Below are 16,376 nucleotides of genomic sequence, written 5' to 3'. Positions count from 1 at the left end.
GGGAGTGGGTCGGGAGCGCACTCCCGATAAAAAAATTTGCGCTCCTTGCCAATTTCAGGAGCGACATCGGGAGCGTCGCTCCCGGAGCGAATATTTAATGCTCGGGAGCAATCGGGGAGCGATCACTCCCAAGCGTCGGTCGATTCGCTCCAGGAGCGAATCGACCGACGCCGGGAGTGATTCGGGTGGAAAAAAACGCCGCAAAAAAAAAATAAAAAAAATGATAATATATATATATATATATATATATATATATAATTTAAAAAAATAATAATAAATAAAAGAACAAAAAAAAAATTGTTTTAAAAACCCAATGGGGCAAACAAACATTTCATTATCACTTGAATGAGAGCAAGAGCAAAGGAGCGAGGAGAAGCGAGGAGCAAGCCTGCCGAGAGGTAAGTAACTTAGTAATTTAGTTAGTTTAGTTAGTTTAATTTAGTTAGGTAGTAATTTAGGTAGTTTAATTTAGTTTATAAACTATATTTAGTAAAAAAATCATGAATCTAAATTAAATTAATAGATTAAAATTATTAAATTAATTAATCTAAATAAATTAAATTAATTTGCAGATTCAAAAGCCTGCAAATATCAAACATCATGGACCTGGCTATATTTCTTGGGATTTTCCTCTTCTTGGTCCCTTCTATGGTTATTATGGTGCTGGAGAGTAGGAAACGGAGGGGCCAAAATGAAGAGGGGGATGAAGAAGCTGGAGAAAATCAAATTGGTGAAAACCCCGGTGAGGAGGAGCTGGAGGAGGGTGAACATGACTCTCAAAAAACTAAACAAGACCAAACCCCATTGTGGAAATATGTTAACAGGCTTGAAGCAGGGAAAGGGGGTGGAACCACTAAATTTCATTGCCCCCATTGCAACAATGATTACACAGGTTCATACACCCGTGCCAGAAAACACCTCTGCGGGAAAAGGCCATGGGATGGAGACAAACAAATAGGAATCAAAACTTGTCCAGCAGTGTCAACAGCAGATAGAGCCAAATACATAAGGGAAGAGGAGGAAGCCCAATACAAATCAAAAAAATCAAGGGGTTTCTTTGAACCAAGCTCACAATCACAAGCACAAAGAACTCCTTCAGCATCCTCCCAAGGCAGTGGATATGGAGGCACAGGGTCATCAGGTTTAAGGCATAGAACCATATCAGATTTCCTTGATGAGGGGTGTAGGAATGATGTGGATTCAAAGGTTTATAGGTTTCTCTATGCATGTGGGATACCATTCAATGTTCTTCGCTCACCTTATTGGCACGAAATGGTTTCTGCCATAAATGATGCCCCTAAAGGATACAAGAGCCCTGGGTATAACAAGGCAAGAACCATTGGACTTGATCATGAAAAAGCAAAAATATCACATTCTTTGAATAGAATGACAAGTTCTTGGACTGACCATGGGGTGTCCATTGTATCTGATGGATGGACAAATGTAAAAGGCAAGCCATTGATAAGTGTTCTTGCTGTGTCTGTTAGTGGTGCCATCTTTCTAACTACACATGATTACTCAGACAAGTTCAGGACCGCATCAACATTGCAGAAGCATTACTTGAAACAATTGACCGTATTGGGCCATACAATGTCATCCAAGTCATCACTGATAACGCTCCTAATTGTAAGGCAACAGGAGCAATTATTGAGGATAAATACCCCAACATTGGTCTGGATGTTTGGTTCACACATTGAACCTTCTGATGCATGATGTTGTCAAGAACAAAAATGCACAATACCAATGGATAGGTGATTTGTACAAGAAAGGCAAACGAATGATAAAATTTATTATAAACCATAGCAATACCCATGGCCTTTTCCGCAATCACTCAAGATTGGAGTTGTTGAAGATTGCAAAGACCAGATTTGGTAGCTATTACCTCACCTTCAGGCGCCTTTTGAAGGTAAAAGAGTCATTGGCTAGCATGGTATCAAGTCCACATTGGCAGGTATTAAAGGAAAGGGCTACAAATGCAGCTGACAGGCAAGGTTTTGAACTGGTGGAGGAGACCGCTCTTGATGGTCAGTTTTGGACAAGTGTGAGGCAAGTATTGGATTTCACCAAGCCCATCTATCACATGATTCGGTTTGCAGATACAGACAAACCAGTGATTGGCGAGGTGTATGAGCAAATGGATACCATGTTGGGGCAAATAAAAGATATTGTTCATAACAGAGATCCCAACTTGTACAAACTAATTCATGATTGTGTGTGTGAACGGTGGAATAGACTTAATCTTCCACTACATTGCTTGGCATATATCCTTACGCCAAAATACTACTCTACATCTTGGTTGGGCCAACATGCACCAGGGGGTGGGATTAGGACCAAACCCCATTTAGATGCAGAGGTAACTAGTGGATATTTGCAAGCATTAGAAAAGTTGATACCTGACAGGGAGGAATGTGCAGTTGTGCGCCTTGAAATAGGCAAATACTTCAGTGGCATTGGTTTGTTTGGAACCTTCCATGCAATGGAAGACAGACACAGATTTGATGCTCTCACATGGTGGGAAACATATGGCGGCCACGGACTTTTGCCAAAATTGGCAAAAAAAGTTCTATCACAGGTTGTGAATACTTCTTCTACAGAGAGGTGTTGGAGCACCTACAGCATCATACAGAATGTGAAAAGAAACAGACTCAATGAAAACCGAGCAGAAAGCTTGGTTTATGTGCACTACAACTTGAGGTTGTTGAGTCATTACTGTGATCGGGCTTATGAGGATCCCACATATAAAATTTGGGACAATCACCCAGAGGATGACAATTTGGAGGATGGTATAGTGCATCTTGAAGCACTGGAAGAGGAACTTATAAGGGATGAAGATGAAGCAGCTGCCGCTGTAGTAGCCATGCCACCTCCACCTCCACCATCCAGTAGCAGTGCTCGAGGTCCGAGTCTTGTTCCTTTGTTGTCACCACCTCCATCTACACCCTCACGTGGAGGGCATGTGCCTTCTAGTTCTGGTTGTCGGTCTGTGCGGAAGACTCCTAGAAGACCACCACGACCTGCTTATACTCCTGCAAACTCTCGTGGCAAGGGCCACATGTAGATTTACATTTTACTTGTCTTTTCTAGTTTCTATTAGTTTTCATAACTATTGAGTCTTGAGTCCTTGACTCTTGACTCTTGACTCTTTCATATCATAATGATATTTTTTGTAAACAATATATGACTGTGACAATGAAATTTTTGAAGTTTGAAGTTGGCAATTATAACTCATTGGTAATGATTGTGAATTATGAATATGATGCTTTGTGAAAGACTAAAGTTGTTTCATTTCATTTCATTATTCATGTTTCATTTTATAACATTTCATTTCATGTTAACAGTTAGAAGTTAGGACTTAGAAATATCTAAGATATTACTTCTTGTAATGGTTAAACTTAGCTTACAAGTACAACTTTGGTGATCAATGATGATAAATGTTATATATTGAATTTTCAATTTTGAAAGCTTGAAGTTGAAACTTTAAGATTGAATTTGATGAATCATGATTCACGAGACTCAATATGTTGCAGTTGTAATATGTATTTTACTAACTTGTGGACATGGTTGATGAAGATTATAATTTCTAGAATCTAGATGATTGATGTGATATGGTTCAATGATCAATCTATGTTTTTTTATGTTTTTTATATCTAATTCATCATTCTACATGTTTTTGTTGACATATATGTATCAAAAATTAAAAATATATATATATATTTTTAAAAAATCGCTCCCGGATTCGCTCCCAAACCGGGAGCTTCTGAAAATGGTCGCTCCCACTCCCGTTTTCGCTCCCGCTCCCAAGTAACATTGATCAAAACCTTCGAGAGATTTACCTGTACAAACACAACCCCAATCAATAATATACTTTCACATATTCATAATTAAACACAAACCTTCGAGGCTTTTCTAATGTTGCTTCTCAACACGGTAGGACTATCAACCGAATCTTTGACAGAAGATATTTTCCTTTTCTTCTTCACATGCAGCAACATATCCTTCAAAATTCATTCTTCAATCAAAATTATGCTCTCAGGGAGATTTCCTCTATTCAGTCTCCATCTTAATCCAGCTCTTCGACATTGGAGAATCTTTCGTGGCTTCCAACCATCTCATCAGAGTTATCATCATTATTCACATCATGCTTATCACATCTACTTTATTTTATGAACATCTTTACCATCTTGAAGATTATATGTACCTGCAAAACTTAGATAGCAAGCACAACCAAATCTATAGAAGCATGAAGTTGGCCATATCATACTCACAGAAGCATTTCAAATTTATATATCAAATACCCAAAAAGGCACATACTCTTCAACATTTTGCTAGGGACTTTGTCCTAAACCCTAGACTACTTCATCAAGGCTTATATAACAACTTTCATTACATCTAGGGTTTCAATGTTTCTACCAATGGTATGACATACCCTACTACAACATATAGCAAACCCTAGAAACAATTCAAACAAAAATAGATCTACAAGGTATATAACAATTTTCAGAATTTGTATATTAGACTTCCTACTAGGGCTTCATACAAACCCTAGATTTACTTATTTCAACAATCGCTATATAGATTCATAGATTCTAGATTGTTATATCACACATAATAGAAAATTTAGCTATTACTAGGGTTTAGCTACAAAACCCTAGATTTCCCAAACAGCATCATCTTACAATATAAAACTCAGACAAGGGCTTATATTAAACCCTAAGACTTGTGACCATCAATAATTAGGTCAACACACATATCTAGGAATTCATTATCATGCATAATCATATCATATGTCAGAAAATATTGATATACACCTCGACCAAGCTAGGGTTTCAACCAATGGACACATATATACCTAGGATTTCATTCATAGGATCTTATCATAACAAGGGTTTTGCTTATAGGCCCAACCAAACCCTAAATATCTAGGGTTTCATAACATAGCAAAGCAAATCCTATTATACCAAAACTTCATAGGTTTGGGATTTTAGACAACACCATTTCAACCCTAACAAGTTAGGGTTTTTAAGATCATACTAAAACCCCAAACATGACATCATCAACAAAAACTTAAAATAGCATTCCCCAATAACCCTAGGCAGTTTTAGGATTTCAGACATTAACATTAGCATACCCTTAGGTTAGGGTTTTCCATAGAACCTGTCTAGGGTTCTATAAAAATCAATTAAGAATATGAGGAGGGTAGATTTATCAAGTGATGAATCACCCTAAACAAGAATCTTTATGATTCAAGACAGCTAGACATAATGATGTTAGTAATGTAATGCAAACTTCAAAACTAAGATGATTATACTTTTAAGAGAATCTTGTAAGGTGTATAGTTTAAGACATACCTAGAGATGTTCCTTGGCAAACCTTGTAAAGATTCCTTGAAGTGTACGCTTTGTATTAAGCCATCATCTTTTATACCTGTAGTACATACTTACAAGCACAACATGTGATACCAAGGACATAATTTAATTTCTCAAGTTAGATCTTCTACATAATCATGGAGGATGGAATCCTATGATAAGCTATTAATTCTTTCTATCAACAGTAGGACTTTTACTTGATAGCCAAGATTATTTGTAAACTCTAGAAAACAAGTATTAAGGTTCTAATATGAAGTTTTTTGTATGATATCTAGGGAGTACTATCTTTATCCTAGTCTAGCTATAAACAAGGATCATATGAACCATTTAAGACTAGATACTTTGAAAATTTATGAACATACATACCTTGAGTTTACACACCTTTAATTTCATTAGACTTGTTGCAAGTGAATTTTATTACGTGACAAAACTTGATTTCCTTGAGCTGGTACCTTGTGCTTCTCATAGGACAGACTTTGGGTTCCCTTCAAACTGAATGCTTCTTGTAGTCAGAGATACCTCAGATCATTGGTAGCTTTCCATAGGCAGTGATTTCGAAATCCTTTTCCTCAACGAGTTGTAGACCGAATGTACTACTTCACCTTCTATTAATAGTTGTTCCTCTATACTGAACTCTGATTTCACCGATCCTCATACTACTGCAAATTGATCTGAACTTGTCTTATCAAGATGCACCGAAATGTATCATTGTTATATCAAACTGCCTGCTGAGATTTGCGCCGATCTTAAACTGCACTTGTTTCTGAGATTATCACTGCCATTCTCCTCTTTGAAATTGACCGAACTTCTTTATTGTGACATATTAGAATCCATCATTGAGACATCCGAACCTTCTCCTTCTTCTTTAAGGTGTCTTGAACTAGCTCACTGTAATATTAGTTCCGTTAGCTCAGAAATGTCCATTTTGATTTTGACCTGTTCTTCAAGACTAGTGCAAACAGAACCTTTTGCTGAGGATCCTTCAAAGATGTATAAGTGGTCTTCAAACTGCCTTTTGACCTTGACCATAGCTCTGATACCATGTTGAGAAATCCACAAGATGGCAGTTAAACGATTTCCCTTATTATGACATTATCTTGTAATGTTTTTCGTTAATATTATTTGTTCTTTTGAATTATCTTTTATTATCATCAAGACTAATGCTAAGCAACAAATAAAAGAGAACACAAGATGTAGGCATGCTGCCAAGGCAAAACCCCACTCTAGGGGAAAACCCAGTCAAAATTCTTCCTTCAGTAGATTCAAGATGAGACGACCAAGACCCTTACAACTTAGACTCGAGACTACCTCCATCAAGTCATCCTCCTTTCACTGTGTTTGCATACCAAGATCTATGTCACTGTGTTAGCACCGAATTCTTGTCACTGAGTTTGCATTGAATACTTGCCACTGAGTTTGCACTGAGACAGCATCACTGCAATACTACCGAGACCGAGATCTTACCTCTTTAATAGTACTGAGACCTCATCATAGTTATAACACTGAGACTTCATTTCTGTGGTGGCATCGAGACCTTCTTACTGTGATGACACTGAAACCTTCTCACTGTTGTGACATCGAACCCTTATCACTGTAGTTACACTGAGACAGATTGCATCGAGACTGCGTTAGGCACCGAGACCTTCTTACTTTGATGACACCAAAACCTTCTCACTGTTGTGGTACCGAACCCTTATCACTGTAGTTATACTGAGATCTATTGTTGACCCTTCTCACTGTTGTGGCACCAAGACTGTGTTATTGTAGTAGCACTGAAACTGTGGTAGCACTGAACCTTAATCCACATTTGATCTGAAATTACCTTACTATGATATCTGAACTTCATTTCAGAGATAATCCGAGCTTGTTCTTCTATGTGGAATGCGAGGTTCTTAGGCTGGTATATATAGTTGTTTCTTCTTGAAATAGGCCGACATGATTTCACTTGAACAAAGTCGACTTGATGATGATTTATTTGAAGCCAACAAGAGGAGACTTGATGGAGGAGTCTTTGACCAATCAACAAATTGACTTTGACCCAAATAAACAATCCTAAAGCCTACAATGGAGGCTTGACCTATGACAGTTGACCCAAGCATGAAACCCATGCTTTAACAAGTCAATTCAATAATAATAAAAATTCTTTTTGCTTTCTTTTGACAAATATATTACATCTTGACTTCAAGTACAATTATGAAGACCGAACCTAGTTACATTCTTCAACGCACCACCTCTTAACACTACTCCTCCAGCAAATAGATATCATCTATCTTCGGTAGTTATCTCCGACTAGAGGTATCAGCTTCATAGCAGCTTTTGTTTTTGACTTTTTTCAAGATTGTCAGTGCATTTATGGTCTGGTTCCTACTCTCCATGACATCTCTTCTATTATTTTGTTCTCTCTATATGGGTTTTGTTTTGTTTCCTTTTGTACTCAGAAGCTCGATCCTGGTCTTGGACACAGTAAATGGAATTCCCTGAGTAATGTCTACTTTGGCAATGTTAAGGGATGGCATACATAGTTTTTTGGAGCAGAAATGTGCTCAGGGTTGTTACACATTCCTCTGGTTAAAAGCGTTTTGCACTTTCAGATGACGCCTGTCATATCCATGTACTCTTTGTAAACATCTTTTGATTAATGAAAATTTTATACCAATTTACAAAAAGGAAAAAGAAATGGATGGGCAAACACGTTCCAAGGAGTGGTACTTCAACATATCAATTACAAACCTTGAAAAGACTTCTGAATCGAGAACATATTAGGATTAACTGATAGACCCCTGCTAATGCGGAGAAGATGCTGAATGATGCCATCTTCAATATTTAGTATTTACACCCTTCCCGGCTATTTGTTTAGCAAACCCAAAGCTTAAATTTTTCTCAGCTAACCTGTTACACGAGATCTAAACTCACCATCTGATATTTTATATATCAAAGTCTTACAGACTAGTTTAAATCAATTTCACCCCTTGTTATATGAGAAGACCTAAAATACACCTTCAGAAGTTTTATATTTCAAGGCCTCGTGCTCTAGTTTGAATCACTTTCACCCACTACTAGTTATACGAGAAGACCGAAACTACATCTTCAGACATCGTATATATAAAAGCCTTGCCCTGGTATTGAAATTTAAACCTGGGACTTCTGAGGAGGTAGGCATCACCCCACTTAATCTAGGTGCATTTGGAAAACCGATTGACAAATTAAGCTATGCTAAGGGTAATGGGTTCTCTCTAACAAAACTAATATTCAGATACCAGTCATGGTTAACTTGGGTTATTTGCCCCCTCTAACCGGATACAGCTGCTTATTTGTCAAACTTCATTAAAAACATTTTGTATACAGGACATAGGAATCAATCACCACTTAACGCACAATGTGTCTAAACAATTTCAGATCATTTTTTATCTGAAAAAGCTAGATTAGATTAATACAGTAAAATTGATCACCCGATACCAGTCTCAGTTATAAAGTTATAAATATTATATATATTTTACTCTGTTGGCCATAGCAGAGATGCTTATTCATCAACCCTCTCTAATGGAACCAATTTTTCTCTCAAAACACATTATTGGAAGAGGCTTAACTAAAAGCTTGTAATTTGTAAACAATGAGTTTAAAACCAAGCAGAATGAAATTCAAGCTATAGCTCTCCTATATCAAACTCCTAAATGTATGCCCACTTCAAAGACCATTCCACATAGTGAGCTTAAAGCTTGCATTATTAAAAAAAAATCTACAGATACAGTCTACGCCAACGTATATTGTTTGCCATTATGGCAACTTCCAATGCAGTCGTTCAGCATCCTACCTAAATAAATAATTTACAGTTTTGATGTTTACTAAGTTATTTCCCCTTGTCCATCATTACATTAAAAACATCAAATTCAAATGTATGCTCGAGTCTGTACGCTAAATACATTTGTGGGAATTGACCCTGGCCATCAGCTAAGGTTGTTTATTCCTGACCTGCATCTTACAGAAAATTTGAAGCATTTCTGGTTTACTCAAGATTAATGGGTATGGCAAACAAAAGTATGGTGCCTGCAACCAGCACTCTCTCTCCCTCTCTCTTGAAGTTGCATTAAACATGGAAATGGGTACAAGCTTCTGATACAGAAATGCAGAAACGCAATACTTTAAAAAGATAAATATTACATAAAAGAGATTTCTTTTAAATAGCACATTATTTTCCAAATTTGATTGAAAAGATCAAGAAATTTAGCGTTTTGGGAATTATTTATACTTAATTCATCAATGTTTTCTTGTCATTATGCATTTGTGTGCTTCTTGCACGTCCCAAGTACCTTTTACATAAGAGCTTTTGTGGGCAAAAACATGGGATGTTTGGGCCAAAACAAGTGGGAAATGTGGGGGCACGTTTGGGGACCCATTTCCACTACCAAAACACCCCCCCCCCCTCCGCACCCACCGGAGGTTTGTGGCCTGGAAATGGATGGAAGGGTGTTTCCAGCAACTTATACTTACACACACACACCACACCACAAATGATTTAATGTAGCAATACATCTTCATTGAGGAATGTTTAATATGCCCTCAGAAAACAGTTTTTAGAGGGGTGGACCACAGTTCTAGCCATTAAATACATCAAGCAGTACTGGTGTAACCAAAGTTGTAACAAAATTGACTGATATTGTGTATAGTTAAAGTATTTTGTGTTTATCATATGCTAAATAGGCCAAGAATAAGGTTCAAATACGCCTTTTCAATCCTCTAAGTAAAAATGATCAAATCATCCAAATAAAGCCACAAGACGAAAAATGAAAATGATATTCAAATATGCTCCAAGGACAAGAAGATAAAGGCCACCTGAGAATTTGAATGGGAAGAATCTTTCTCTTGTCAACAAACTAACAGCTTCTAGCATTTCCTCTCATCATTGCAGATGTAGAAAGGGAATATCATCTGACACCAAACTCTGTTGGATCAAATATACATAGTATCAACGCATATTACCTTCACGCAAAACATCAATCATATTGTAAAGCCTTTTCTCTGCCTTCAATTGAACCTGCAACAAAAAAAAATGGAAAACACAATCACTCTGCGAAGCCCTCATCATTAACTGTTCAAAACTAAGGTTTCTTAAAATGCTTCGTCAAATGAAACCTCCCTAGAATACAATGAAAATTGGCTTTAAACACAAAGAAAACCTAAAAAATAAAGGATGCTCGATATAAAGGGCACATACCTTCCTTGCCAGAAAAATGACAGCATCAATAGTACCCTGGGCATATATTGACCTTCCAGAGACATTATGTTGAAATTGAAAAGCAACTCTGCTCCAGTCCAACATAAACAGATTTATTGGTGCACAGAAAAGTTTATAATAGGACAGCATTTAATTTTCTAATATGAGATCATATAAGTTAGGACAAAGCAAGGGTAGATTAAGAAAAGGAGGAATACAGAACATTACGTGTTATCAGGAGATGTGAGGCTATATGTGTGGAATGCATGACCTCCCAAATATTCTTCTGGAACTCCCATATTTTTAATTTGTTCAGTGGGGTCTCGAACCTTCTCTATCTGGAATTGGAAAATGCAATCTTCAATTGCCTTGGCCATTCTCCCAATAAATAGATTTAACATGGGATTCTTTCATATAAGCATAGAACATTATCCGTACAATAATACAATTAAAAAATAGCATCTAAAAAGATATATAATCCTATAGACAAAGTACTGGACTTCCACAAACCATTGCCATCAGAGAGCACTAACAATTACCTGATCCAAATTGAAACTAACGCCGAGCCTTTGGAAACTTGAAACAATTGCTTTTGCTGTGCCCGATGTGTCTATCTTACTTGACTGATGAGATTCTCTGACCTGAAATGACATACACACTTCATAAACCAACAATTACAAGTATACAGTAAATGTGTACCAGTAAACATGCAATAATCATTATCAACCCAGAGTTTACCAAGGAATTAATTTTTGGGAGGGAATCTGCAAGAGTGGAGTGTTAAAGTAAAGGATAATTAATCAATAAGTCGTGGCCTCATTAAAGACATGACTACTGCATTCCTTTGTTTATAACATCATTTCAACCTTAACCTATGAAGTAGGGGTACGCAATACCAGGGGTGGGGTTCACGTACCCGTACACGATTCACGCACCCAAGCACCGGAAACAGATCCGGGTTCTTCTCAAACGCACCCTTCCGAACCCGGTTCGGGTATGGAGAACCCAATACTCTGAAATTTAAAAATGGGTTCTTTCTTTGTGGCAGATACTTGGTACTCTGTAAAAGGGTGCATGATTCCCCGACAACAGGTATGCAGAGGGCACGTTTACTTAGTCAGTCACAGCTGACAGATGAGCAGGAGCCTCTAGATGAGAGCGCCTCCCTAGAGAACCTGTTGACTGATGAGGGAATTTGTGAGGGAATTTTCTGTTTGGCCGGGAAGCATTTTTTGGCACAGAAATCGAGGAAATCCGTATTGTTTGACCAGTGTTGACTGCAGAAGGGTTTGACTGCAGCATTGACCAAGTTTTATTAAGTTTTTCAGAATTGTTTTGAGCTGATTCGGATAATTGTTGGAGGGCGAGTTGACTGGGTTTGACTGAGTTGTCTTCGTGATCAAATTTTGCCCTGTTGACCAGCGTTGACTTTTTGGTTAGGGCTTTCTGTGGCTACTGTTTGACTGGACAGACTTCACTTTGATTGGGCAAATGAATATTACATATTGTACTCTTTCGCTCTGCTGAACTTTTGAAGAATAATAAGAAGAATTGATCAAAGGGTTTCCCCACATTGGGGTTTGTCCCTGGCTGGCGCCATATCTTGTGTCCTCTTGTCTTGGCTTGTCTTCTACTATTATTGTTTATGTTCTATCTGCATTTTACTATCATGTTAATGTGATTGCTAATCTGGAAATTTATATTGGGCTAATAAGAAAATTGAAGTAAATTGCTCTTAAACATAGAACATACCATTGTTATCTAAAATTAACAGGAAGCCTTAAAATCTACTTGTATTCATTTTGAAGAACTTGAAAGGGTTGGTGCCCTAGACATAGGTGCCTCATAAAACAAGGTTGGAGCCTTGGAAAAATTAGGTTTGAGCCTATGTTGTTGAAAGGATTGGAGTCCTCTAATATCAAATTGGAGCTTGGTGAAGCACAAGGTTGGAGCCTTGAAGTGCAGGTTGAAGTCTAGTTGACTTGAAGATTGGTGTCTTCATCTAATGTTGGAGCCCTGATTTTTGTGTGCTTGTTTTATTGTAAAAGGAGGATTGTGTCCTCAACATATATTGATTAATAAAATTATTTATTTTGTCATTATTCATTTTGTGTCCTATTTAAGTGATCTTAACTAGTTAAAAATAACAGTTGTAAAAGAAATATTGATTCACCCCCCACCTCTCAATATTTCCAACAGTACCAACTATTGTTACATGCTTATAATTGAAGAAGGATACACAAGGACCAAGCACAAGGAGATCACCAAAGAGAACTAAGAAGCATCAAAGACACCACACTATCAAGGAAAACAAAGAGCATCAAGGAGGAGTACCCATCACATCACAAGGATCACATCATCAACTTGTGTAAGTAGAAGAAGACCTCAAAGACCCTACCTCCATTCAAAGAAGGACTCTACACTTGAAGCATTCCTAGGAAGCTTACACATTCTACAATCATCAATCAAAGGAAGCAAAAATAAACACTTCATCGTCACCTAAGGAACCAAAGTGATGTCCCTCAAATTGAAGAAAAGATTACATCTCAAACATCCTTGAAGAATATCATCAAGTCATCATCATCAAGAAGGCATCTAGTTGAAGATATCATGATCAAAGGAGGTATCTTCATTTGACAAGTACTTTATACTTTATGTCTCAATCTATAAACCAAATGACTTCTTTCTGCAAGGAGAAAAATAAATTGGTTGGGACCTTGAACTACCTTGCATGGAAGAAGAGAATTGATTTAATTCTCATGGAGAATGAAGTTATTGAATATGTTAAGGGCTCTATCACTAGACCTTCTCAAGAGCAATCTCAAGCACTATCAAAATATATGAAAGGAGACGTAAGAGCTCAAAGAATCCTTATTGATTCAATCAAAGATTCTCTCATTCCTTATGTAGCAAGGTTGAAGACATCTCTTTATTTGTGACAAATTGGTGGAAATGTTTTCTATAAGAACTACAGAAGAAACTATATAGTTAAGAACCGACCTATACAAGATGAAGGTATCAGGGGTAACCTCATACCTTAGGAGGGTGTCTCAAATAAAAGACCTACTACAAGAGCTAGGTGAAGTAATGTTTGATTGAGAGATGACCACCATTGTGCTCAACGCACCACCAAATGAATGAGGCAACTTTGTATCAAGTATCTATGGAAAGAAGGAAACTACCCCATTCAACGATCTATGGTCATTATGCAAAATTGAAGAAACCAAATTGAAGGCAAAGAAACGATGTTGGATCAAATGAACAAACTAAAACATTTGCAACTATGGCAAGGAAGAAAGGGAAATTTGGAAAGTTTGAGCCTCGAAAGAAGTTTCAAAAGAAAATTGACATGTTCCAAGATTCAATGCTATGAATGTAATGAATATGGGAATTTCAAAAAAAAATTCTTAAACTCAAGAAGGACAATAAGAAGAGAAAGGAAAGAAATGAAGCCCATGTCACCAAAGAAGTAAAAGAACCTGAAAAGAAAAAGACAAAGAAGGAAGAGGGAAAGACCTTTACTATGACTAAGATAACATCATATACTTGGTTCTTTTCAGTTTGTAGAAGATAGTAGTCACGATGAAAAGCATCACAGTATAGGATGCATTGTAGCCGAAATTGAAATGACATCATGGAAAGATAGCCGAAGTAGAAGTCTATGTGGTTGAAGCAGTGATAGTACATGGTAGAAAGTAAGTAACTCATGGCATCTTCATTGAACGCATAGAAGGACAATCAAAGTAGCAGTTTATATAATTGGAGTAAGTCATCTAGCAAAGACAAAAGACAGATCATCATACATCATCATCATTAGGAAGAAGCATTTGCAGAATAAGGATCATCAATATCCTCCATTGGAATCTTTGTTAAAAGGTTCACCTCTCCTTAGACGAAGCAAGTGTCTCGCAAATAGTCAACATTCCACCTTGTGTGGGATTCGCTGGTTAGAAGGATGACGGTATGATGACAAAGAAATGCAGCATGTCAAGTTGGTTGAAGCATTATCATCTTCAAGCAAGGAAAGGAAGTTGCCAAAGGAAGCCTAGATGACCACATGAAGGAAGAGGTATGTATATATTTGGTAATAGATAAATAAACTCATGTCATCACATAGTTGCAGATAGAATGATTAGAATGCTCTATCTCATGAGCATGATGAAAGAAGAAGAAACTCTTCCATTAGAATGATGCATAAAGGCATGTAGACGATGTGCCTTGAACTCTTCTATATATTGACAAGATGAAATGAACATAATATGACCTCATAAAGAAAAATGAGGTGGTTGGCAATCATTGTTCATATGATAAAGGAACTATGTATAAAAGAGCTTGAGGAAGCAATATGCCAAGAAAGATGAAAGACGAGTTCGTGAAAGATGTATCTAGATTCTATAGTCATGTAAGATAAGTTAAATGATCAACATCTAATAACTAGAAGGATTAGCTATGACATCTCCGTGGAAAAAATACGAAGACCCTCATATGTATGTTGGAAAAGGAGAATCTTGCTAATATATGTCTTGGAGATGGATTCATACAATATGTGAAGGGATGTTGATGTTGCAAGAAGTTGATGTCATGACGAAAGGCCATCATAAAGAGGTAATGTTGATTTGATGTTCATTTTTTATTTTTGACAAAAAAATCTGGTTGGGTTGTAACAAGGCTAACGAAAGAGGGTTGTAGAAGTTCATCTACAACTGAGATTGGATGGAAGATCCTGAAAGAAACATAACTTGAAAGAGGTAGTTGTATGAAGGATAGCCAGATGATGACAAGAAGGTCACTTCCCGATGAAGAAAATGATGACATGACCATTGGTTCAACACTATGTTTCGTTGAAGGGATGTGATGAAGAAGATGGTTGATGCCCTATAAAGGAGTAATGAAGAAGAAGGCTCCATGATGAAGAAGTTGAAGTTCATCCATGACATGATGATGCGAAAAGGAGCCCTACAAGCAGTTGACAATACCATGATCTCCATTGAAGAGCAGATAGTTGTTGTTGGTAACAAGTCCCTAGTTAAGAGGGAGCTTGGGTATATTCCTTTTATAGGAATGGGTAGATCTCCCAAGTTGAGAGGGAGAGACAGACACATCATTCTTGTCTTCATGTTGTGAAGAAAGAATGGAGGAACGGATAAGCATCTGAGATTGATTCTGATACTCTTTGAGGATGAGGTATGGCATCCAATAGGTAAGGGTAGTCGAAGAGAGAATTCCATGAGGATGTGTAAATCCAAGATGAAGATGGTCTTATAAGGACATACCTTGTGAACATCCGGATGGGGTATGTGCCTTGAGAGACAATGATGAAGGTGTCTATTAGTCATTGTCTCCCCCACATTGTTCTCTATTCTTATGAAGAGATAGAATTGTTAGTCAAGGCCTTGCTATATGACAATGTTGGTTGATACGATGAGATGCATAGATATAAGTTGATAAGATAGCTTATGAGATGACTTACTAATCCGACTCTTCTTATGTGAATTCTTCAATACAAGAATGTCCAAGTACCTTGTACAGATTATGAATAACTCCCTAATTAAGAGGGAGTGTTGAAATAGGTAACTAGGTTCGGTCTTCATAATTATGAAATGTACTCTTGATTCTTGTATATTGTAAAAAGAAAGAAAAATTATTATTATTATTATTATTATTATTATTATTTTGTAGCATGGGTTTCATGCTCAAGGTCAATTTATTTATAGGTCAAGCACCCATTGAGTGCTTATAGGTTTTGTCATTGAGTCAAGAAGTCAATTAAGTCATTGTCATGTATGAAAGACTCCATT

General features: G+C 37.1%; 1 protein-coding gene across 1 annotated transcript in view; it reads right to left on the bottom strand.

Annotated features, from left to right (window-relative positions):
* Positions 1 to 9,875: 9,875 nt before the first annotated feature.
* The window catches only part of LOC149189332 (putative 4-hydroxy-tetrahydrodipicolinate reductase 1, chloroplastic), an 88,789-nt gene continuing 82,288 nt past the window's right edge, over positions 9,876 to 16,376 (bottom strand). The window contains exons 5-8 of the mRNA XM_089411796.1: positions 11,118 to 11,219; positions 10,807 to 10,916; positions 10,579 to 10,666; positions 9,876 to 10,398 (exon numbers count right to left, since the gene is read on the bottom strand). Coding sequence (XP_089267922.1) covers positions 10,330 to 10,398; positions 10,579 to 10,666; positions 10,807 to 10,916; positions 11,118 to 11,219 — 369 coding nt within the window. The 3' untranslated portion in view covers positions 9,876 to 10,329. The remainder of the gene's footprint in view (positions 10,399 to 10,578; positions 10,667 to 10,806; positions 10,917 to 11,117; positions 11,220 to 16,376) is intronic.

Source organism: Pinus tabuliformis, chromosome 3_1 (assembly GCF_031772625.1).
Source record: "Pinus tabuliformis cultivar Carrire ecotype Pingquan chromosome 3_1, CPIR1, whole genome shotgun sequence".
In the NCBI taxonomy this organism is placed as follows: Eukaryota; Viridiplantae; Streptophyta; class Pinopsida; order Pinales; family Pinaceae; genus Pinus; species Pinus tabuliformis.
This window is presented reverse-complemented; position numbering and strand designations above follow the sequence as displayed.